Source organism: Camponotus floridanus, unplaced genomic scaffold, assembly GCF_003227725.1.
Source record: "Camponotus floridanus strain SB8 unplaced genomic scaffold, Cflo_v7.5 scaffold70, whole genome shotgun sequence".
NCBI classification, from domain to species: domain Eukaryota; kingdom Metazoa; phylum Arthropoda; class Insecta; order Hymenoptera; family Formicidae; genus Camponotus; species Camponotus floridanus.
In genome coordinates, this window is record NW_020229839.1 from 595,093 (window position 1) to 622,043 (window position 26,951).

General features: G+C 35.5%; 1 protein-coding gene across 14 annotated transcripts in view; it reads left to right on the top strand.

Moving 5' to 3' along the window:
• Window positions 1-26,951, top strand: part of LOC105257276 (probable nuclear hormone receptor HR38) — a 359,016-nt gene that overhangs the window by 307,493 nt on the left and 24,572 nt on the right. For 10 of the 14 annotated variants that reach the window (XM_025413833.1, XM_025413839.1, XM_025413842.1 and 7 more), the window contains 3 exons: window positions 16,621-16,797; window positions 18,148-18,228; window positions 20,540-20,725. In XM_025413833.1, coding sequence (XP_025269618.1) covers window positions 16,621-16,797; window positions 18,148-18,228; window positions 20,540-20,725 — 444 coding nt within the window. The remainder of the gene's footprint in view (window positions 1-16,620; window positions 16,798-18,147; window positions 18,229-20,539; window positions 20,726-26,951) is intronic. The other 4 variants (XM_025413837.1, XM_025413840.1, XM_025413844.1 and 1 more) reach the window with 1 other exon arrangement.

Below are 26,951 nucleotides of genomic sequence, written 5' to 3' on the forward strand. Positions count from 1 at the left end.
TTATCGACATTCTTGAGATTTTTCCAATTTTTTGTGATAATAACACTGGAACCGAAACGCAAAACGAACATGTAAAAATTCCACATCTCTCGTAAACGTTTTCTTCTCATAAATTAATTTTTATTGTTCACACATGTTATTCTAATAGAAATTAGTTCTCTACTTAATTTCAATTTTAACGTAATTTGTTTTTCTATAATTTTTTATATCCTATTATAAATTGTGATTATTTACAATTAAAATGTCAAATGTGAAATCATGAAATTTAAATAATTTCACGATGTTCTTAAGATCAAACAAATAAATGTATACATGTGTGTGTATAAATATAACTATTTTGTGGTTTTTGGGAAACGTCTGGTTTTGTGGAAATTCGTCACGATTCCCTTTGAGAGAAATTTCCTCGGTATAACGGGAGCGACGAGCATATTTCGTTGAAAGTCTGCCGTGTCTTTCCGATTTTCGGACCATGGCGCATTTAATCTAACATTTACATTTCAAGAACATATTGCCCAGGCCGATTCACGACGTTCTCGCGCGTTCGAATAAATCTCCGGGACGGCCGCCTCTTGTGTCTCTTCGCTCTTTGCGAAAGCGGGGCGTGTTAAAGCAGTCGTGCCGACTCCCGGAAACGAGGCGGCATTGTCTAGGACCCCTCTTCGTCGCGGCTTCCGGTCGGCAATGTTTCGCCTGTCTTGCGAATCGCGAATTTCGAGGATAACGTCGGTGGTGGCGGCGGCGGTGGCGGAGCAGAAGCAGCAGCAGCAGCAGCAGCAGCAACAGCAGCAGGTGGCCATGCACCTGGAGCTCCCTCGGAGGCAAGAGCCGCTCGCGATTGTTCCGTATTTCACGTTGGGGAATGGCTTGCTGCCTCTGTGTAGCAGCATATGAATAGGGAACTGAATGAGCCGCGAGTCGCACACAGCGCGAATTTGATATGCAAAAGTGCTGTTTTACGCATGGGCGACCCGGTTTGTTGCACATTCGCACGGTCTTCCGCATGAGGATGGATTTCGGAGCTTCATGGAAAAGCAATCCTTAAAAATCACAATTAAAATCACAATTACTTGGAGTGCACGTATATGTACTTAACTGTGTATTCTCTATTTTATTCAGATTTCTCTCAGAGTACTATTTAGTGTCTCCTTTAGAAATATTATTATTTAATAATAATCCAATCGAGTCAAGCTGCACATTTCCGTTTCTATGAAGCTATCGATAACATTTTTTTTTGGGACGTATTAAATGCGCAAAAACACATTACATCATGATGTCGTAGACGCATTACATCTCTTTGACGTATTTCTTTGAAGCTCGGAAGTGGAATTTAGTATATAAGGCTAGTATAATGGGATTCCGAGAACAGCTAAGGGTACTTAAACTTTCAGAAATTCGGTCGGCTATTTGCGATGTGTGCATTATTCGGGCGAGGCAGCGAATGGTGGACAACAGCTGGTGACCAGGTGATGAACTCCATCATCATAGCTTCGGGTTATTACTGTGGTATATCCGTTACCGTAATAGATCGGCTTCGCGGAAATCGTTAATGCGTCATTGTCTCATAAACCGCTTACACTTTGATGTAAACCGCGAACTTTAAGTCCTCGACCGCATGATGTCTATTAAGACACGAGTATGTAACAAGTATGTAATGAGGACACACTAATTGAATGTTTTAACTTTTACGTGTCCTCCTTCTCTCTTTCTTTTTGAAAAAGATTATTACAATCTTCTTAGTATTATTAACTAATTTTTCAATTAGTTTCACAGAAAGCAAACGCAAAAAATCCAAATTTTCTTCTAATTTTTTAATAAAGAGAAATAGAAGTATGTTGATTATTGCTAAATTATAAGTTCAAAAGACTTAATTTTTTAAATTTTAAATTGGTCGACCAATCTCTTCATAGAATTTCAAATATTATTATTTAATGAAGAGAATAATTTATATATATTCTTTATAATTATATTAAATAAAACTATATTAAATAATTACTATAATAATAATTAATATAATGTAGTAAAAAGTATTATAAATTTTGCCTAAAAGAAGCGAAAGAATTTATTAAGATTAATTTTAAATCTTTCATCGAAAATTTAGGAATCGTTTAAATCTATTATATTGACGCATTAGAAAATGATAATTATTATGGATTATAAGATACAATAACGATAATTTACGCAAGAGTAACCTTCACGCGCTATTGCTGTCTGATTTCGCTTATGGCATCCGTTCATCAAAGCGTAGCATATTCGATGCGGTAGACTGATCTTATTCGCCATCTGCAAATAATGATGATCTAATCCATTTAACGAGCCGAGAGCCTCATGTCCATTTGCATTGCCGAATCATCGAGATTGTTCTTAGAAGAAATATATTTCACTATTTTAAATCTGTTTTAAAAAATTTTAAGTTCTTCAAAATTTTTCTTATACATTCTCTTAAATTCCTTTAAATTTATGAACTCAGTGAATATTTACGAGCATTGCACATTAAAACATTGAAACGATTTTGCAATATTTTGTAAAAATTTGGATAATATATATTTATCTATCAAATTGCACTGGTTTTTATATGGGAATCGCGATTTCCTCAATGTATTTTGAAAAAAGAACATTCGAGTGATTCGTCGACTTTTCGCGATCTCGTTATTTTTCGCTTTTGTCCTAGAAAATTCAACAATACGCGATCGATTAGTTCCAATCGGATGCTATTATAAGATATGTATAATAAGCGATGTTTTTCCGGGACACAAGTAGCGTCCAACACGAATGAATAGTATAAGAGCTATTTTTAACAATTGCTGAAGTGATTCAGTTAAATACTTAGGCGATAGATCGACATTATTAAATTTCACTTTTTAAAACATGACTTATTTTAAATTTTATATGTGATGACAACGAAAATGTTGCGATCGTGATACAAAAGCCGCAGTTTTGCGGTGTCCAATTACACGTCTATAATTTTTTTTATTTGTTCGTGCCACGCGTGGCTGGTCACGCGCTACATTTCTCTGTGTATTTGAAAATTTTTCGCGTATTTCATACTATGCCAGAAAGTCACATACCACAATGTCAAGTGTCGTGATTAAATTTTGAATAGTCATCATTTTTCAACAAACGTATTATATGTTTGGTCGTCGAAAAAAATTTATTTAATTAACACCTGAGTTTTAAGTAACCATTTGAACGAAATGTTGAATAATTATTCTAAATAATTTCTTTTTTTATACAATACGACAAAACGTTAATTTATATAATTAATATAATTTATCGAATTAATATTAAGTATACGAATGAATTATATAATATTTCTATTATTATAGATAGATAGATAGATAGATAGATAGATAGATAGATAGATAGATAGAGAGAGAGAGAGAGGGAGGGAGGAAGGGAGGGAAAATTCATATATAATAAATATAGAAAAAGAGGGAGAAGAATCTCATAAAGAATTTGTTTGTAGAATAAATAATATAAACTTAAAAATTAATTTTTTAGATATCTAAATGTGAATAATTTCTGTGAAATAAACTTTTAAATAAAAATTAATGAGTAACTTGAGAGCTAAGCTATCTTAGTGTTCGCTTCTGTAATATGTTTCTTTTTTTGTTATAATTCTTACCGCGAATTTGAAAAGAAATTAAGATCGGTTGTGTGTCGGCGGATCCATATAATTTTGCCGAGACAGAGAGGCTCGATTATTCTCATCGCGCTCATTATTCGCGATTTGTCGCTAGATTTATCCGCTTCGGTCAGGTAATCCAGATCGAAGGCGAATAACGAACATTGGTGAAATCGCTTTTTTCCTCCCCCATCGTTCTCGACGCGATATAGCCCCGCACGGCCGTGCGCAACTCTATATAGAACCGGGGATTAAATCAATGTACCGTATCGAGGGCCGATATGAAGCCAGCCAAACGTATGTAATGCGCCTCTAAACGCCGGCAGAGGAACGTAGATCCGATAGATTCGAAAATTCGCGTTCGGCCGATTGCTCGAGGCGCGCGTACCGCTCCTCCCTCGAAACGGCGGACGCAACAATGTCGATCGCCGCGATTGTTTAACGCGATAAATCCGCGCCAACCGCCGTCGCGGTTTCGAGCGATGGCCGCGAGCTGGGACGACGCGAAACGGGATGTTAAATATTTATCGCCGCGAGAGGAAGCGAGAGGCTCGTGTAATCCGCGCGATGCGAGACGTCGATAAAAAAAAAAAATGATAGGCCGCCGATTCGCAGGGGAGGCATCACCGGTAATCACCGGTAGAAAATCACATGAATTTGTAAGCGAACGGGCGCGAGCTGCGCGCACAACTCGAGATTGGACCGCAACGGCGGTTTCTACGCACACCGCTGTGATTTACATGCATATTAGGCGACATTACGCCGCGCTCACGTCGCGAATTTATAAATGTATACGGCGTGCGCGCATGTTTTGGGCGTAAGCGCTATGTGCAACGACCCGAAATTACATTGCGCCGTATGGGACGTGTCGATCACGCGGTACAATTCGATATATATGCGGAGAGAATATACGTTATAAAATTTTATTACGCCGTGTAACGCCACATGTAATGCGTTCCATTATCGATTAATGGCCCTGATAATAGCCGGGAGGGTTATGCATTTTGTTTACTTTTGCTCGCGTCACATTTATTTTGAAATCCGATTTGCTAATAGCAATAAAATTCATAATTCCGTTATACCAAAATATTTTGCGCATTCAAGTATATACCGTTATCTTTACGTATCGTTCGCTCGTACCCCATTTTTCCTTTTACTTTTTTATACATTTATTATATGAAATGAAAGTTATTCTCATTAGTATTTAATTTTTGTTGTTTTTCTTTTAGATATCTCATTTTTTGTTATATGAAATAAAATCTTGCATCATTCCCATTATTTAATAAAATTTTCATAACAGGATTTCAAAATGTAAGAAATTTTCTTTTCCGAAAAAAGTATATTAAAAATCTCCATATATATTTTATAAAAAAAGAATGAATGCTTGTAATATTTGATAAATTTTTCTCGTCAAAAATTTTATATACACGAAATTTCTAACAACATAAATTTTATACGTAAATGATAAGAAATGTCCTGTTTAAAGATCCTGTTTATAAAGATATCCTATTTGCTGCAATGTTCCGCATGATTACGTGCAGTTGTCGCACAAGAGTCAGCGACAAATTTACTCTCACGAGAAGACTGAAGAGGTACAAGGAGGACGGGCAATAATTATCGTGTCACGCCGAGCCCGATTTGAATCAGGGCTTTCAGGAGGGCGGGGTGGCTTAGTGGCTTGCCTTTGGTACATCGTGTCTATTTTATCGTGTACGCGGGAGTGAGCCTCGCGCAAAGCTTTTGATGTTCAAGACTCTTAGCACGATGGATGACGGAAGAAAGAATCGGGGATATGGGCGGTAACGACGAGAGGGCGACGGAGAACGAGCGGAAAAGGGAGAGAAACTGAGGAAGGAGAACGATACGGAAAAACGAATGCTACGAGTATGGCACACCGCGTTTCGCACCTCTTTTTTTTTCTATCACTTAGGACTCGGAAAATTTTCTTCGCCTTTGAGCTAGTCCCGCGTTCACCTCTTCTTTCTCTTCTCTTCTCTCGGTCCAAAGTTCCTTCCAGATCCGACTCTCTTTGATCTGTCTAATTTCCGAAATTGTTATTCTGTCAAACGAGCTTTCGCGTTACTTATCGAGCAAATATATCGAAATTTTCAACAGTGACCAGTGATTTTATCATGAAGATAAAATGTATATATTATTACATATATTATTTTAAGAATGTTATTTAAGCAAGCGACTCTCTAAAATGAAATTAAAAAATTAATTGATGAGTTATATTTTTATTCATTATTATTAAATAAAATGATTTGTAATTTTAAATTATACATTATGACACATACAATTGGGTTTTAATAAATATTGATAGTTATAAATATAAATATAATAAATATTATTAGTTAGATAATTATAAATATAAGATAATTATAAATATTGATAGTTTTAATTTTAATATATAATACATGGAAAAGAGAGAAAGGAGTAATACAGAAAAATGAATTGTATATGTATATAATAAATTATAAATTATTAAATTCTGTCAGATAAATGCAAATTTAATTTTGAAAAGCCTAGTTAATTTCTTTATGTACATATAGGTAATTATATTTGTATCTAAGTATCAGAAATCAGTGTATTTTGCAAACTGTGATTTTTACCGCGAATATTGGGAAAAGAAATCATAGCCAGGGGGTAGCAGATTAAATGCTTCCACGAGAATAGAGAGAAAGAGGCAGTTGAACGAGCGAAACGGCGTCTATTAATTCATTTAATTGTGCTGACGAATCAAACGGCTAAAAAGTCGAACGCCCTCCTTTCCTCCTAGCCTATTCTGTCTATTTCTTTCTCTACCTAACTTCACCAGTTCCTCGATTCCTTTCTCTTTCTCTTCTGCAAATTGTCGTAATTCCTCAAGCTCGGTTAACGGGTAAAGTTAGCGTGAGTGTGAGCAGGAGCAGGGAAAGGCCAGTGGCGCGAAGATTGAGAAAGAGTGAGAGAAAGAGCAAAAGTGAGATGGAGACCATGAAGGAAAGAGGGAGGAGAGGATGGGAAAATCGGGGGTTAGCAGCCCTTAGCTCAAGAGTGGTAAGACCGGCTCCGCACGCTGCACTAGAGTCTAGAGCACTTTAGCGCCCCAAAGTCGAAGAGGCGTTCATTAAACGATAACTCACAACTCGGAGAAACGTCTTGTTAAATTGTCGATCTAACGACAATCAGTGCACAACATCGTAGATTGCAGGAAGCAAGTACCATCGTGAGCGAGTAAATTCATTGCGCGATTAATGCAGGAGATAGGAGGTATCATTAAATAGTACTTAAATCTTACTAGCAAAAGAAATATGTATTGTTACATCAGGATAAATTATATATATAAAATATGCTGAATATGATAGCAATGCATAACAAATGCATTTAATAGTCATTAATCGTTAATTTATATAGATATGTTTTATTTCATTACTATTATATATATACAAAAATTTTGATCAGAGATGAACAATTTAGCGAACATTTAGTTTGAACATCAATATCTCAATATTATGATTTAAATTAATAATTCAGTTTTATGATGATTTATTTGTATATATATAATTTAATAGATATTAATAGACACTTGTGTATTTTAAAATTAATTCTATATATTTGCTTTCCTTCATTTGATATATTATATATACATATAATCACAGATATTTCTTCTGATTGGAGTACTTGTACACATACACAATATTGATATTTTCAGATATTAAATTCCGTATCAATCATTATTTGCTATCGCACAAACTTATTTTCACGTGCGCAAACAGAAAAATAAAAAGCATTTCGAAATGTTTGAGCTACCGGTTCTCTTGATATAGTAACGCGATAGTAAATTGTAAATATTAGTGCACACCAATACCATGGGAGAATCCGATTATGCGCATAAAAAATCATTGATCGAATTTTGTTTCCCGTGCAAAGCGCGAATTCGGTTTCAGGAATCTGTGTGATTTCTATGTTTTCGCGTTCGAGTTTCAATTACACCCATACACGTGATATACATAACGTGTCTCACGTTATGTGTATTGCACACACTTTTGTTATTGATTTTATTCTGCGGGTGATGTTTCCAATGCAATTGCAGTCCGTAACAGCTGTCCATCAAGATTCACTTGTGCTCTTAATTAGTATTTATAATGGCGCATCGATATCCACGTGTCGAAATCATCTCATATATTGTCATACACTGTGGCGCGTTAAATTACACGATTACATAATTTCATTATTTTCAATTGGATTAACTAATGCCAAAATAATACCAGTCCTTTAATATCGAAACAACCAGCAGTGACGCTTTATAATTTATATAAAGGTATCTTTCACAAAATACATGTATATATATTTCTCTCTTCTTCTATTTTAATTACAAAACAGTTTACTGCGAAAATTTGTTGCAGTGTCAAAATTACTATATTTTTGCAATAATTATCTCTTTCTGATTCACGTCAAGATACAATTAAAATGTTGCGAGAAAATAAAAATTATTCCAAGAGAAAAAAATATGTCCTCAAAACGTAGTAATTGTGATAGTAATAATGACTGGAATAAAATAACAGATTCTCGGAACCTTAATGAAAAGTGCACGTAAAAACGATAGTAATCGTAATGATTAAATTTATTTCACAATTGAAGAACAACAATAGGATAATAATTTACAAATACTTGGAATGCAGACCTCGCGTACGATGCCACCGCTAAGTAGATTAGATAAGCATCCGTCTTACACCACAACTCCGTTCTCTGTGGCACACTTCAATATGCCAATCGAGTATCTCCATTACCATGTCTTACATGTAATACCAACCGAGACGACGGGCATACGTGCGAGGTGTACAAGTTCCTCGAAGAATTGCGTCAGACGCCGCGCTCTAAGGGGATCTGGAACTAATATAGACGACGTCGAGACTCCACAGAGTACTCGACCTAATAGAGTTCGTGATCTACATAAGGGATCGGTCCGGGTGGTGTCGGGATTAACTTTTACGCATTAATATGTACCGTGTGAAAGCTGCGCGAAACGACATTGGTCGTTGACGTCGGCGAAATTTATCCGTCCTGTGAAGACGCTCGCTCGCGTTGTCCACCAATTTAGCCGAGAAGGCGTTTCGTCGTTTACGCCCGAGCGCGAGTGCTGTTAATAATTTCACGTCGTTAACTGTCGTGCCCGTGTCTCGGAAATAGAACTTTGCGACTGCGAAATACTGTCGCATAAATCGCGAGGCGCGTGGACAACGTTAAATTAAACGAGTGCGAAAGCGTGTCACGTCAGCCTGAGGTATATTTTCCTGTTAATTTGATTAATGCTATTATTATTATTTTTTTTTTAATAAATTTGCGATAAAATTTACGTAACTTTAGACATTTCTCTCCAAGATTATGTACTTTGACGTTACAGATATTAAATTAAGTCGAACGATGAATTTCTGTATTAGAATTGGCATCAACAATTATGAAATTGTGAAAGTTTAAGAATCTCAATTATTTCCAAACTTCTAAAATCTCAAGTTCTTTAATAATTTTAGAAATAACTCTTACACTTTTCAAAAACTTTCTTTATGCTATTTCTTATTAAATATTTATTATTTTATAATATATTATCGTTTTATTTTTATATAAATTATATAAAAAAAATTTTTAGTTTGAGCTTCTAATCGAAGCTTATCAAAATATTATTTTACATTGAAATCATTGCTATTTTTCATAAGTTGCCTTTTCCTACTTGTAGTTTAAAGAAAGTCTTTAGAGATTTTATATATTTTTATTAATAATTTTGGAACATGATTTTAATTTCGAGGAAAGGTGATAGCATCTGCCATTTATTCGTCCGATATAAACATCGAGATCAACAGTAAAGAAAAATATAATGAAAATGCTCAAACAAAAAGAAAATTGTTCCGTAGCATCATAAAGGTTTACGAAAGGAGAAGTAGGAGGGGAAAAAGAGGGCGAAGTGACGGAGTAAAAAACAAAGGGAGAAGAAAACGGACTGCCTTTTACACACCGGGGGTATAGCCACTGACTCAGCTGTGCTTTCACGTCCGTCGCCGTAATGAAACGGGACTCCTAATGTCATTTGGTCCGGCTTTCCCCCGACATCCGGATGGTTCTCGGAGACGGTGGTGGCCGATGAGGATCAGAGGAGAGAGCATAACACCCACGCGAAGGAACGCAGAGAGATGGAGAAAGAGAGCTTGCCACTTTTCGAATTAACCGACCGGCTTGTCTTAACTAAAGCACATCGTCCGTTAGAACAGCTCGAGGAACGTCGGAGAGGTTAAGGGGTGAGGAAGACGCGGGGAGGGTTCTCGTCAAATAGGGAGCATCGAACGGGGATAGGAGGACGGATCCGAGTCGCGATCGCAGTTTCAAATCGGACAAATCCAAAAAAAAAGGGAAGTCCATCTAGTTCGATCTCTTTTCTGACCATATCGCATCGGCCTTTTCGTCACCCCTCTCTCTTCCTTTTCTCCTTCGCCTCTCCCGCGAGAGTGATGTAGATATGCAGCTGTTGTCTATCTTCTCCGCAATACGAAATCCCGCTAAAACTTGTTTCGCCGGCGCACAAAACCTTTTTTGCGACAACCGCAATCGGCTTTCACTAGTGGTTTCTCTACTCGCGAATTCTGATGCGGGGCCTTTTAGTTTCCGTCTAGTTTCTCAGGCATTTTCCGAATTCTTAGAGGGCTTGAGCTGAAACGTTGCTATCTGATATATCTCAGATTGTGAAATTACATAACACGAAATAAGTTGCTCGTAAAGTTTATTATCTAAAAATAAGATGTATAAATGTATTTTCAATATATTGATTTATCATGTGCGATGCACATTACGACTTTAACGTTTAATTATAAATCTACAACTATATAATAAAAACTTAATATTATCGATAAGAATTAAATTGTGATTTATCTTTAGTACAGATAAAATTATTCAATTTTAATCTTAATAGAAGAATTTATCTCTTTGATTTGATGCAAACTTATTATTTCTTTTATCGATGCAGTCTTTTCACATCTTACAACGTTGCCAGCATCGCAATTGCATTTTACGCAATATGATAATATTACGTATGCATTCGATGTCCATGTAATATCCATAAATAAAATCGCGAAAATCGCGTAATATGAAAGGAATAAAAGAAGCTTTCGTGGTTATTCTCGACGGACGGTCATCTGCATAGTGTCTTTTCACGTTACATGTATATATGTAGATACCGTAAATTCGATCAGGGAGCAACGCCATGTTTTTCCACTTCCCCAAGTAATCCAGATAACAAAGTTCCTCTCAATCTGGCCTATCATCGCGCCAATATCCGCCAGTTACGTCCCGTCCCGATATCTTCTTCGTCGGTGTCCCTTCGTCCGTTGATCCGATTATTGGATGCTGTGAAAGGGTATTGCGGAACAGTTAAGATGTCTTGTACGGAATTAGTTTACGCTATATACAGCAATCATTTTCCAAAATCAATCAAGGACATTTCTCCTGTTAATCTCTTTTAATTACTTTTTCATTAAATTGTTTGCACTTATTCTTACGTTTATTTCGAATTATAAACATAGATTTTTAACAAATTTAGACATTATTGGTCCATCAAAATATATATATATATATATATATATATATATATATATATTAAAAATACAGATGTTTTAAATGCATATCATTATCTTTCAATTAATATTGAATATCGTATAATACTATTAAAAAGAAAAGAGAAAATCTGAGAAAATGATAAAATTTTTAGAAAACTTGTTTTTTAAATAAAATGTTTTGACCATATTACACATTAGATTGATAAGAAAAAAAAGATTCTTTTTATTACATATGTTAAAATAAAATAATTTAATCTCTTATTAAACAATAATTATATTCTACATTAAGTTATAATTGTATTTTACATTAAGTAATTAATCATATTCTTCATTAAGATTACCTAAGTTTAATGCTGGAAAATATACATTTCTCTTTGAAAAGATCGTGGCGGCGAAAAAATTTAGCTCGTAACGTATCCGAAACTGCGTTTCCCTCCCGAAAAATCCCATCTTCTTAACGCCACGTAGACGGAAGTTCTTCCCTGATTTTTACCGGGTGTTACCGCCGGTAATTTCAAACCGCGTGATCCGAAACGGCATCACCGTGCCGTGAAACGGTCGCGCTTAAGCTTTAGCCACACCGGGCTAATGTTGGTAGATAGCTCCCACGGCGAAATTAAGGCAAATTGTGTGCTGGCGCGCACGCCGCCATACGACACTGTTCCGCCGAGAAAATCGATATGCAAATCTACGCGCAAATCCTAGTAATTTCGCTCACCCTGCAGCCCTTGCAGCAACAGCTCGACGAATGTGTGCGCCGTCGACACCCTCGCACTCCACCCCCTTTCTCTATTCCGCCTAACTTCTTTCTCTTCGCTCTTTTTCTTTCGATTTTTCGCATATAGTTTTTCCCCCGTCGTCTTGTCTTCGATGCTCGTTTCAACAACGAAAACGCGTTCCTTCCTCCTCGGTCTGTTCCCTAAAGCGCGATAGAGACGGCGAAAAGAGGACAAGGATGGGAGAGATGGGTGAGAGGTTATAAAACGGGGTTAGCCCGGGTCTGAAGGATCGTGTTCGTCGGCCACCTTCGACGACAGGGCTTTATCGAGGTGAAAAAGGTTGCTAGACATCGACTTTCCACCACTATGAAGTGAGCACCTTCTATGCTTGTCTCTCGCTACTCTCTTGCTTTTTTCTTTCTCATGTCTCGTCGTCGAGTCATTTTCGCGAGTATCTTTGCGCATGTTTTTTTCAGCCTGGTTGGGAAAAACGATTCGAGATGCTTTTCATTTCGAATTATTATCACGTGGTTTACTGTCATATTTTTCCCTACTTATACATATGTGGTGATTCTTGTAATTTTAGCGATAATTGATATCGATAACATTTTTTGTGGATTAAGTAGACGATTAACGAGCAAATGTAACAATAATGTAATTAAAAAATCCGCTGTCATAGATGAGTGTTTAAAAGAGCAATTTCATGAATTTGTGTTATAATTATGAGCAATCAGATTGAATAATTGAAAAGATATCTTAATTTATTTCAAATCGATATTTAGTTTTTCTTCTTAGGAATTTAAAATCTTTAGATTGATCTACTCCAGAAAAAGAAATTTATTAATTTACTTCAATTTTATTGTACGGTACTATGATTGTTAAAACTTATTTGTTGTAATTATACTAAGATTTATTTTATATGAAGATCTTTACATGCTAAAATGAATCGCTAAATACTCATTTCATCCGGACGAACTGTATTTTGTCTTCCGTACTAGCGTCTTTGTTTTATTTAGGATAAGAAAAAAGGAAATGCACATTCTCCGAGTAACTTGTATTCGTGGGAGGTCAGCACGAAAGGAAGGAAGACAATCAATCTTGATCCCAATTATCGCGTCGCTCAGCGACTGTAATTGAGTCGGTCTAGAGCCTCCGACCGCCTTCATCCACCGGCATTTCTTTTGTAATGCCGGAAGGCCGAAACAATGAAGGCACCGAGGTTTTTTTCGTTGCATTCGTACGAGACGACTAAAAGCATTTTTTTTGCTCTGACACACCTGCTCGTTTCGCGCCAATAAGTTATTAAGAAACGAACAAGCTAGAGATTATTTACTGCCTTTATGTATCGATTAGATTTTTCTTTCATTATTTAATCTTTTCAGCTCGTATATTTTTCTCGTTATATAAAAGAAAAATATATAGTTTTATCTGTACTACATATCACGGATAATTGTACCAATGATTTAGTATGAATATATGTGGATATTTATGTAATATAAAGCTTTATATATATATATATTTTTATTTACAGTAATACAAACATTCAGTTCATATTAATTTTATGTGACATTTATTGACTATAATATAATTATTGCAGATAGTAATTAATTGATATAATATAAGCAGTATTGACATATACAATAATTAATCAAGTATTTAATTATCATTTTAGCCTTTTTGATATATATATATATATATATATATATATATATATATAAATTGTTATTAATATTTATTTTCCAGATTTGATGTAAAAATTTCAATAATATGATAAAGTTATTTTAATATTTCTCATATTGTAAAATTTAAATAATTTTTTAAACGCATTCCTTAATTGAATACGATGGGATGACAGAATTAAACTATGTTTGTCTAACAAGATGCATAAGATTAATTTGAAAACGGATAGGTATAGTCTTGTTATTACGTGACTCAGAAGTTATCATGTCGTCTTACGATGTAATAAGGTTAATTCCTTCTTGCGGGATCGACAATGTAAAAATATTAAAGCCTCTCTTATATTAAGCTATTCGTCTAAGCGGATAAACATGAAATCGAATATTACTTATTATTAACTCATGGCAAACTTATATACTAGTTTATATTCACTTTCGTTTTAAAAGCCGGAAAAATGATATCTCCGATAATATCTCTGTAATAAATTTTCAATATATTATAATTTTTTTTAAATAACACGAATGTATAGTGAACAATTTGTTCGAGATATGTTATTTGAGTAGTTTTATCTGAAGATAAATTCATCACGAACTATTAATTCTACAGTTACTAATTTTTGTAAAGGTTACATGCACTATCAGATGATTCATTTTTTATTGGATCTATTATTACTATAAAATAAGCCTTTCTGAAAAGCCTAAACAATTTATTATTTTATATTTTTACAAATATATATGTATATATTTATTAATTATACATCTAAAAATATAAAATAAAAACGATTAGAGTTGAGATAATGTTACAGACGTATGTAATTTTATAAAGTATAAGCATACATAAATAAAAATAATTAAAAATTAAGCGAAATAATTTGCTTTGAATCTATATTTTTAATCAGTTGGAAACCAATTTGCGACATAAAATTAGCTGAAATATAAAAATAATATATCCAAAAATCTAAAGATTTTTTTTGAAAATATCTCAATAATATAGATTCGTCGACTAAAATGAAGTCAGTCTAAGGATGAAACAATTCAGTCGTTAAGAGATCTGTGAGATATTACATCATTATGTATGAGATTTACGAGACTACCCGTCTTCGGAGATCCTCTAAATATCATTAAAGTTTCATTAAAATTAGAGGGGAACATTTCACGCGGCTTTTCTGAGAATGCTATCTCTTATCAGTAGACCCTTTAAATCAACTTTAATATTACTCCCATCAGTTAGAACCACCCATCTAGAATATACATTAGCATAAGCATCCCCCGAAACTATATTTATTTACATCATTATGGTACTCTTATCGGTACTCTTATTTGACAATTTATGTCGAAGTAATATTTATCATTGATTTATTTATCAGATTAAAATGATAATAATATAAGCCTGAGGAACAATTTTCAAAATCTCCCTCTATCCTTAATTTTCTGAAACATTATTCATCATCTTCCATCGTTTGATCTTGATATTTCTTTTGCTTCCTTTATTGAATTTTTTAAATTGTTTAACAACTAACGGATTTTCAATATATCAAGTTTATCGAGAGAATGAGAAACTTTACGAATCGCATTGTTAGCTCAAAAAGCTGTCTAGTTCCGACTAGTTTTTCATTATGTCGAAACAAGATATAGGAGAGCAGTGACCCGTAAAGAGAGAAACAAACGTTATCGGTTCCAAAGCCCCGGTGAATCCACGACACGCGTCGTACACGAGCATGCGCTCGAATGAGAATCTTGTCTCGTGCAATTAGTCGAACTTGAACCACCCCGTGTCAACGAGAGGTCGACTGTCGTGGTACGCGACGACGCCGAAAACGACGACGACGACGACGATGGTGACGGTGGTGACGAAGACGATGAAGAGGGCGGAGCGTTCCTCTCAATGGGTCGAACTTTCTCGTGGCGGGCTACCTACACATTATTCCCCGAAACTCTCGAATGTGCTTAATTAGGCGATATTTGAGCTCTTGTCTTGCCGTTGCCATCAACGCCAACAGGACCTGCAGCACTTTCCGTCGATCGCTGCGCAACCGTCTCTGTTTCTGACGGAGTTTACACTCGCAAGTCGCTGTTACCGAAAGCCACCGGATTTTCGTAAGAAAGCACGGGCGGTTGGTTATCCTACCGGATCTATATAGACATCTTACATGAACTAATATTGTTAAAGTCTAATTAGTAGCACCGCAACACACCGGCTGCGCGACCTTGCTTCGTGCCGCCTATCTTATCCTTCCTCCACTTCTTCCCGCTGCCTTCCGCCTTCTCTATCCCATGAACCTCTTTCCAACCGGCTTGACGGCATCCTCCTTCCACTTTCGCGCCACTTCTGTATTCTAGCTTTACACCCGCAATTTATCCTGTAAACCGCATTACACTTTGTCTTAACACCCAAATTACGAGGAGAGGCCGTGAAAGAGAAACAAAGGGAACGAGAACGCGACATGGAGGATGGATGTGTGATTGGTTAAGATTTGTAGAATTTTGTGTATGAAAACATTCAAACAAAAAACCAAGCATTTTTAAAACAATCCATCCACTCATAAATCTTGTTGCGAGTTGATAACTCTTACATACCGGTGCGAATAATCTCTACAAGTTTCATTCTCTCTGAATGAAAAAAATTGCTCGCATTTTTTCTTTGGTATAATTAGAGCACTCATTTTAAGTTGACATAAAATCACAAAGAAGAAAAAAAGAATTATGACAACAAACTCCCACATAAATACAACATTTGAAGTTATGATTATAGAGGAAGAAATTAATGCTGCTAATCATCTGTTCGAAATAAAAAAAGTTTCTTTACTTTTTTTTACTTATCTTACAAGTTTTTTTAAATAATAGTTATTTTAAATAATAGTTTAAATCATAAACTTTTAAGCTATACATTAATTAGAATCTATAGCTTTCTCTTTTTTTCTTTCAGACATTTTTATTATAATAAATATATTTATCTATCGCTAAAGTAATAAGAATATAAATATTTATCTGTTATTAAAATATATTCTTTTTTGTTTTAGGGTCGATGTAATCGAGAGAAGCCACCTTGCAAGTATTTCCATCCCCCGCAGCATCTGAAGGACCAGCTCCTCATAAACGGGCGCAACCACCTAGCGCTGAAAAACGCACTGATGCAGCAGATCCAGCAGGGCCTCACGCCGGGTCAACCCCTCGTGCCCGGCCAGGTACCCACAGTGGTATGTCCAACAAATTAACACGATCGTTGCACTTCGTCTTTTGCTATCCACACATTCACACATTTTTACCACGATCGTAAGATTGATTTTTGTCTGTGTTTAGTCTCGAGGGTTACCACTAGATTATCTTTTTTTTCCGGTAGGCGACGCTGCGTAGATTGTCGACGGTGCGGTGCTTCCTTATCACATTAGTATCATGAAATTTGAAGCTAGATGCATTATAGAAGCTGCGTTCACGTACGCATTTAAACTGAAACACTTTGCAAGCTTTTCCGGTAGAATTCTCGAGGTACAAGCGCAGCACTTCGCCGTCCATATTTACCTGCGTTCCTTCTTGCGGACATTGCACCGAGAAATAAAGTTTTTCAGAATTAAAAAGTTTAGCACGTCGCATGTTCTTGGTCAGTGTCATCCCTATTCTTCCTAGAGAAACCTGACTTAATCACGTATTTCGATAGACAGTCAATTTGCAGATTCGAATCTCTTTAATGTAACTTTAATGCAAAAAGTGATTTTTACAATCTTATTATATTTTATATCATGGTTTTTTAAAGATTTCTATTTAAAATTTATAATGTATTTATTTTTATTATTATTTCTCTGAATCACTTGAAATACATTTAAATTATCTTTAAATTACAAATATTTAAAAAAATTCAAATACATTTATTTAAATATAATTTATTTAAATGTATTTATATATTGTAAAATATTTGAGATATATAAATACATTTTGCTTTCGATGAATCTTTAGATGAGTTCTAAAATCAAATAACTTGCAAAGGGCTCATGAAGCACAGATTGAGAATGGACATACTAGATTCTCATAGCGAACATTTCTAGCATTGTTCATATTTGTCATTCGACGGGAGACTTATAATTACGGGGGGTTAATTACGGGAAAAGCATAATTTCAAAGTTTTGAACGATAGAGCAATATTTGGGCGCGGCAAAGTTTCGTCCACTCGTCAGAATTTCACGCGACATCGCGTGTGTTGCTCGGGTTCATTTCGAGCGACCTAAATAAATCTTCGACGACCGACGAAACTTTTCCACGTTTTTTCCGAATTCTTCTGTCCCAGTCGTGCGTCTTTAAATCGATGAAGCGTTCTCGCGCACGCACGAGATCGTCAATTCCTTTTCTTTTTTTTTATCAACGGTGCAGTAATTAAAAATCGAAACTCGTTATTAACGTTCTCTTTTTTACTCATGACATACATTCATAGTCGTTGCTACGTGATATCGAACCCTATACTATGACTGCCTGTCTGTCCCCTATGTTTGCCGCTGTGGCTCACGTGGTTGTGGTTGATTGTTGGTGTGTTCTCCAATTACGTCATTGGTGAACAGGAGGCACCAGCACCTCCGGCACCACACCATCACCTTCAACAGCAAATCCAGCAGCAACTTCTCGCTACCCACGCCTTTATGGTAACTCCTGGTTTTGGTTGGCTTCCACTAATTTTTAGTTAATTTAACGCTACGCTGGCTAGAAGTGGACGTAAAGATACTTGCCGTTTACAAATCTGACATTTCAAGAAATGTAATAGTCAATAAATGGACATTTACTTGCAGTTTACAATATTATATATGTTTTTCACACAATAGTTACTTTTATTACGTCCACTATAGTCATCCGAGCGATTCGCCTATAATTGGTAAGCGTTCGTACGAAAGCTTAAACTTATTTTAAAAACGCGCATAGTGAATTAAATAACTTTTATTTGCATGCTTCACAAAATGTTTTGTTTGTTTATTGAGGAAAGGATATTTTTGTACATGTTTTCTCAAAGTTTTCCTGTAGGAGAGAAAAGCATGAAGTTTTGCGGCCAAGTAAAATATCTGCGCGTTTTTTAGCTCTAAAAGCGATGAATATGTTTCTCTTTTTGAAATATTTTATTTTATCTATATCTGATATCACATAAAGAGTAAAGAAACATGTGAAAAAAAATCGTTAAATTTTAATATCATGAAAATGTGAAGCTAAAGAGACGGAAAAAGAGGATACGAGGCGTGGTAATTTCGGATTTGAAAAAAAAAATTCCATTCTTATATAATAATAATTCTATATCAAGAATAAAACTTTTGTCGTCTGATCATAAATATTGCTGAATTAGCACAATTATTAATACATTTTCCGACAATTACCTAGCTACGTCTCCGAAAGGTTCATTATAATGACGAAAGCTCCCAGGATATTAAAGGCTTTTGAGAAGAACGAACGAGAATGATCGACTCGTTCAGATGCGCTTGAAATTACCTGCCTTCGCTTCTGGGAGCTAGTTCTCGCTACAAAACCAAACCGCTTCGTGTGGGAACGTGTACGCTTGTCGTTAAAAGCGAAGGGGAGGGCATGAGAAAAGGGAAAAAAGACGATTAAGGCTTCGCGAAGTCCGCAAACGAGATGCCTTTTCTCTCCTGATTCTCGCCTTTGGCACCTAAGTCTCTTCGTTTTTAAAGATCTATTCCTTGTACACAACTTTTTTAAAATTATTGTTTATCTTGATAGATTAATTTATTATATTTAATTGTTATTAATATAATTTTTGAAAAATAAGTGCAAATACATCTATTTATGCGACTATTATACATTTTATTTTGAGAGAGAATTTTCCATTTGAGATGTTATATTAATTTTGAAAAATATTAATATCTAATTAAATTTGTAGATAAAAAAATTCCAAGTATTAATATTTTTTTTATTTCTCTAAATTCTATATAAATGTGTAATATTTTACATCTTTTTATTACAATCTGTGATTAGTTTAATTGAGTTTGCTATGAGATTATTTATTTGAACGCTAATTGTATATTATTTATTTAAAGTTAGAGATTTTGAATGTAAGTAGTTCAAAAATTGTTATTAATTTTTTTAGATGTATTAATTTGCAATTATTTTCATATATTGTTATTACATCAGATAACTGCTTAGTTATTTGAAATTGAAGCAATTACTTTAGACGGCATAAATTTTACAAATTAGATACATATCAAACTTCTTAAAATTAATTAGCCGAAGAGAGCGCTGCTCGCGAAGCCTTAATGCATCTTAAAACAGAATTTACCTGAATCAGAAGTAGTACATTACATATACAAGGAATTTGGTAATTGGCAGCATAAATGAGAAAACACTAACTCTTGTGAGAGAACTAGACTGCTCAAAGCAAGTTGATTTTTGCGAGAAAAACTTTTTCTTCAAATGACTGTGTTCTTAAATTATTTGCAATCAAACTTTACGATGCAGTCAATCGTAATTCTCATCAAACTTGTGAAATGTATATTTGTTAACATGCAACTTACAAAACGGTAACGACTTTAGTCTTGTCGAATGTAGTTCTTTCTTAATTATACGTATTTCCTAATGTTATGCAATGTTATGCAATATTATAATATTTTAGAACATATTTTTATACTCTTAAATATTATTAGTAGAATATATTTTCTATGCATGACATATCTTCAAAATTATTACTTTTATTTTTATGCGCCCAAAATTTGCCAAAAGTTCTATTGTAAATGATTTAATAAAACATGAGTGTTTGAGTGAGAAAGTTATTTTCGCAAACCGACTCGTTTTACGAGAAGTCGAATATTTGTCGTTGCAGCAACATTACCAGGTACTCTGTATATATACGGTTAAAGATATAAAGCGCGCATTTTAACGGAATCGCGTGGAGCGAAGGTGGGGACAGGTGTGTTCTAATCCGTGTTACCTGGATACCTTCCGGGTGTGTTTTCGCAGGCGACGAATCCGTACCTGACCGGTATGCCGCAGGTTGGCAACACGTACAGCCCGTACTTCGCGCCCAGCCCGATAATGCCGGCGATAATGGGCCCGGCGGACCCAACGGGCGTCGGCAGTCCTCTCGGCGTGGTGCCGCAGACGGTGGCGATGCCGCAGAAGATGCCACGTACCGATCGCCTCGAGGTATGTCTACCACCAAACTACATTCAACAACAACAACAACAACAACAGCAACAACAACAACAACAGCATGGGGCCCAACACGGCGCAGCCGGGGCCTCAAGGTGCCCGATGGCCGCGCCCAATACCGTGTACCAAGTGCCGGCCGGTCCCCCCAATCAGGTGTCGCCCGTATCCACGATGCAATCTGTCAATCATCCGTCGTCCCCTACTACCATCACTACGACGTCCCTGTGCACCCCCCTGCACAATCCCCACGCCCATCATCATCCCATTCATAATCTCATTTACGTTCACGCGTATTACTAGATCAACTCGACGCCGAGTATCGGCGACGTGCGATTGTTCGACTCGGTAGGGTAAATCAACGCCGACGCGTCGCTTCCTTTCGGTTTCTTCTTCTCGGTTTTCTTCTTTTACATTTTTTTCCTTCTCTCTATTTTTTCTCGCGTAAATGTAGCGTCGGTTAGATTAATCAACCGGAGCGTAATGGAACGCTCGTGGTGATTAGAGCGTAACGATGACAACGGATGAAATTGCAGCGGACACCGGGAATATCCTGATTTCGCAGACGAGTTAGACGCACGTCGCTAATTACAGTAATTTACGCCGCGCGGAAGGTGATCTGATTACGCGAGCCAGATGGCTTACGGTCGCGATCGAATGGCGATGATATCGATGGATCCTAGGCTGGAAATCGAACATTTATTTTGTCAATATAACAAAATAACGAGCACGAGAGGATTATGACGAGAGAGAAACTTTGAGAGTATCTAGTTTTAGGATTACAAAGCGGTATATATTTCTATACGCTCAATCGATTACGCTAATGTCACGTGTTCGATCACGAGGAGAGATATGTAGCTTAGCGTTAGGGATGATAGCATCGAGATTAGCGTAACTATAGTCGATGATTAGCGAACAATGCGATTTCGAACGCGATGTCGCAACATCAGTTGCAGTATCGATGGCGATTAATCCCGTGTACTTGATATTTTGCGGAATAATTTGTGGCAGACTAACATAAAGATTGTTCAATGAATTTTATGAAGACGAAGCAAACTCGAGACAAGCAGCGAAAGAAGAAAAACGGAAGATTGAAAACGACAAAGATTTTACGCGTATATTTTATAGCGCGATGGAGAAGCGCGTGATGCAATGATCAACAGTAATATATCGATGGCGGGACGTGGCGACAAAGAAAAATTTAATTTAGGATATTCCACACGTAGAGAAATAGATTTTTAGAGGTCGCGAGCGATATAAAGGTCTAAAAAAGTATCGAAAAAAAATTGTAAATTTCTAAGTTAGATAACTATAATAGCAACGAGATAAAACGTGATGATTAAATATGATTAACTTATAGAAAGCAAGATATATGACTTGGTTGATAGAAGTAAATGGATCTGCAAATATGCGACTGTCAAAAAAAAACGTGTAAAATTACATACATTTTTGCATATTTTATATATGTTCTTTTTTTCCGGTTCATCTCGAGTTATATGATTTATGATATCTATGTATCTATTTATGATAAATTGATAAATGCCTGTAACAATTACAGCATTATTATATACATATCTGTTTTACAGAAACTATAACAATCTTTCACATGTTTATTATCCAAATCGATAATTATATAATCGCGTTTATCAGAATTTAAAATTTAAAACAAGAAAGAATTGCCAACATTTATCAATTGTTGGCAGTTGACAGGTTTATGGAATTTTATGAAATACTCTATTGTGGACTTTAGCTTCTCTTTGCGAACGATTTTCGTTCTTCTCTTGCATATTTGTCGAGATATCAATTGTATAAAAATGTCGATTCGACGTTACAACGAACTGATATATGACAATCGATGGGACTTTCGATATACATTATAGGAAAGCTGAGAGACTTATCACTGGAATAACCATCGTAGCCGGTTTTTACGTCGCGCAGACCGTTATCGTTGATTTCTTTGGGTCATCAAAGTGTCGTCGTCGAGCGATGCAAATCACAATATGGCACATACTCGACTTATCTTTTGCCTCGATTTTCGTGTTGCAGAGATAATCTCGCAACGTGATCACTTCATAGAAAAACGTCAATCAGGTTCCAACAGTCGTATAAAAATTCAGATACTTCTATCAAACATGCCCATTTCTTAAAATAATTATTTCGTATATAAATAAATAAATAAATAAATAAATATATATGTATATATATATATATTTATATATTTATATATATATATATATACACAAAGATATTTAGGAATATGTAGGTTAGCATAACGTAATACTATATCGTACTTCTGTAAGAGCGAGAGCGTTTAGGGAGAGACGGACGAAGCTTTCTCTCGAAATAGAACGCGATCTTTGCGAAGCGTGCAACGAAATACCGTCGTGTAATATTTCGGCCTTTGACACGCGGGCTCCGGTCGAAGAGAAACGCTTCGAAAACAATAACAGGATCGCCTCGCGAAACTTTCGCGTCCGCGAAGTGGAGTTTTCTAATGCGCGAGTTCGCAGATTTCCCCGGAGCTGCCACTTGCGCCACTTTTCCTTTTTCGCCCGGCGGCATTTACGAAATTAACAAGTTTGGTTGAGTCGGTTTTCACAGGGGCAGTTTTCGCGAGGCGCTAAAAAATGAAATAAAATCAAGATAGAGCAGCGCGAGTATCGGCGCGAAAATTTGCGCCGGTCCGTTCGCGAAGTGCTAAAAATGCTCTCCACGACGAATCCATTCTTGGCAAGTGTTATAATAGATTAATTTTTGTAGAAGACGTTTAGTCCGCTCGTTTGCAACACGATCATATGACGAGACGTATTAAGGATATTAAAAAAAATTAAAATTTATATAAATTTATATATATATATATATATATATATATATATATATATACATATATTTTACGATTCGACTATCTTGATGCCCAATATAACCGAAATAGCGCAACGAATTAAGAATTTATAAAGTAATTTCTCGAAAAAAAAAATCTTAAATAAATATCATTATAATCAACTAAATTATCGAAAACTGTATATAATTAAGAGAATATTTAAATGTCTTTCTCAATATTTAGTGATATGTACTTGAAAATGAAGAGGGTTAACATTAGGATGACTAAATTCTAAATTTGTCTGGAATATCAATTTTATCATTATTAAAAAGAGACTATTTTTCAAATATATATATGCGTTTATTATGCTCGATAAGCGATTTTTTAATAGTAAATCAAAATAATTATCGCATTTTATCTAAAATAATGAAAAAAAAATTATAAAATAAATAATCGTGACATTTCCCTCTAATGATTTATTTAATAATGTAATAAATTTAGCTGTTCTAGTGTTAGCACCCGCGTAGTCGAAGGCAACGAAGGATGGCAATCACGGCGCATCGAAACTTGAACAATTCGCAATCACATTTATTTGATAAACGAACGCGGGAAAGAGGAGAATCGAGAACGATCAAACGTACAGCCGATTCAATTCGATTTGATTTTATTATTTACATGCTTGTACGTCGTGTCTGTGTATGTGATTATTATTACAATAATAATTCTTATCGCCACGACCATATATATTGGTATTATGTGTTAATCGCAAGAATCAACGAAGAGTCCCTTGTGAGTCATTGCACTTGCAGCAAAAAACGCAACTTTTTTTCGGACGTTTCTCGCAATGTCCGAGGATATCTAAATTTATGTACGTATGCAGAATCATATACAGATACATGACGCTTACACGCGCCGGTCCATCCATGCATACGCACATAGTGATATGTGTATATAGTAGGTAGGTTAACAAATTAATTAATTAATTACTTAATTGTATTTTGTATCGTAGAAACTGGTAGAACATAAACGAAAGCCGAAAGAGAGGAAATGTAACTCGCTACAATTATTTCAATTTTACTGCGATAAATTCGCGATTGATTTAAAATCGCATTTAATTATGCGAAATGTTGTATCTTTCTTTCTCTAGATGTACATGTATCGATTGTCTAGGCGATCGATATTACAAGTTCGACCGCTCTCAAGTTAGGTGATAATAAATTTGCGCTCGCAATAGAATTTCCAGCCTGGGCGAAACCAAGAATTCTTTCGACGCGAATTAGCAATATGAATCTCGAAATTTCTTCTTTTATCAGTTTTATAACCCTCATATACATCACGAACCTTCGCACCAATCTATCCCTTCTTCTTCCTCTTTATCCCCGATCACCATAGTGAGAATGATAGCACCCTCTTTATCCTTCATATCGAGATAATACATGACCGATTTCACATATTTACGATTAAGTAAAGGAAACGTTTACGAAAAGAGTAAGGATATAACGCAATGTAATGTCGTTTAATGAAATATTGCAAATATAGAAGTCGGAAATATACGATCGATTTATTAACTAACTACGATTGGTCTTACGGTAACATTTATTATAATATTTGGTAACATACAATAACGATGATAATTAGTAATCATAACAATATCTATTTGTGATGTACTACGATGACTTGTGCACTGAGTTCGGGTCACGTGAAATTTATTGATGATGAATTCTCAAATAAAAGAAATATAATTGAAACTGAAAACTGATGCACAGACTGTTTATTGATTCTTACAAATTCACTTAATGACCAAGAAGTTTGTGTGCTTTGTATGTCTTAGTCTTGTATTTTTACTTATCTTTTTATTTGTTGCCTTCGCTCTTTTGGTTGAACTTGCGCGAAGTATGCCCAAAACTGTATACGATTCTTTTTTTTTTCTTTTCCGTTTGAAAATACAAATTTTTCTGTAGTGCACTTCCGCTTGCAATGAGAAATAGTTTCTTGCGTATTCGTGAAATTCGAGGATACTCGATCGGGACTATGCTAGTAATCAGTCAAGTAATCTGCGTGTAAACGTCTTTCTCGCGACAATAAACGCGATAATTCGCTAATTCCTGTCCATTTCGACGACGACATTGAAGTTCGCCCATTTCTCTCCGAAATTCATCCTGTCTGGATATCTCAACGCCCTCTCCACTTCCTTGACCTTTGCACCTACGAGGAAAAAAAAAAGATCGCAAGATCTGTAATTCCCCGGACGATATGTCATTAATGCTCTTTGAATTAATTGCTTGCTGCCTGTTTATATAATGTTATTAATATCGATATAAACACGTTTGGATTTTCGCTGTTTTAGCATAGTAATATATTTAACCTTGATTGGCCAAAGTTACTTCTGGTAAATAGCACACTACACGTCAAGGCACAATTATTTTTCACATTTTATCATGTCCTCTTCTAAATTCTCGTATCATTATTTTTTTTTTTTTTAATTGATATTTGTTTGATACGCATATCTTAAAGTTGATCGCGCGCGCTTATCGCCAAAAGCTTGACCAATCAGGGAAGCGTAGAAAGCAAACATTTTCACAACATGTAGTAGCGAATGACTTTAGCGAATGAAGAGTAGTGATGTCTATATTAATTTCAAATGTTTTTACTCGATGTTAACTGATTCTTGCGCTACGCTCACTGGCATATTCATACTCCGACAAACGGAAGAGCAGCTGATATATAGATACTGTGTTTTGTATGTATATATCATATCGTTTCTTTTTCACAGGCCGGCACTTAAGTGGTCCCTATGTTCTGTTTCCTTTCTTAACCGCTAGTCAGCGCGATATATTTTTTTTCCCCATTTCCTGCGAATTTTATTTTCTCCCTTGGCGTCTCAATTTTTGATTTCCCGTCTTCAGTAGACACACGCCTACATTTATTTTCGTTGGCTAGCCAAACCCTGTCACGCCGATGCCTCGTCGACGCGCAGACGTAACTTTGTTGGCGCAAACGAAAAAAAAAAACACACGTACTGGCACAACATTGATTTTGTATGGAAAAAGATATATTTTTCATATTTATACGTGAAAAAGCTCTCGTCGACGACGACAATCGGCGTGCACGGCCAACAGCTCTGCACAAAGCTAATGCTCTTTACAGCTTCTCGTATTTCACACATTGTCGGCAAAATATATAATTTTTTTGCGACTATATATATAATACATATCTTTCTATATATATTATATCCGATTTACAAGTATTTGATATACCTACATATATATATCTATACATGTGTATCTGATTTTTCAGCGCCAGAGTTATGATTTTTGTTCTGTCGCAATCGCAAACACGTTACTTATTTACTAATTCTATTAATTGTTGTATACATTCAGCGGCGACTTATGTGTTTACTTT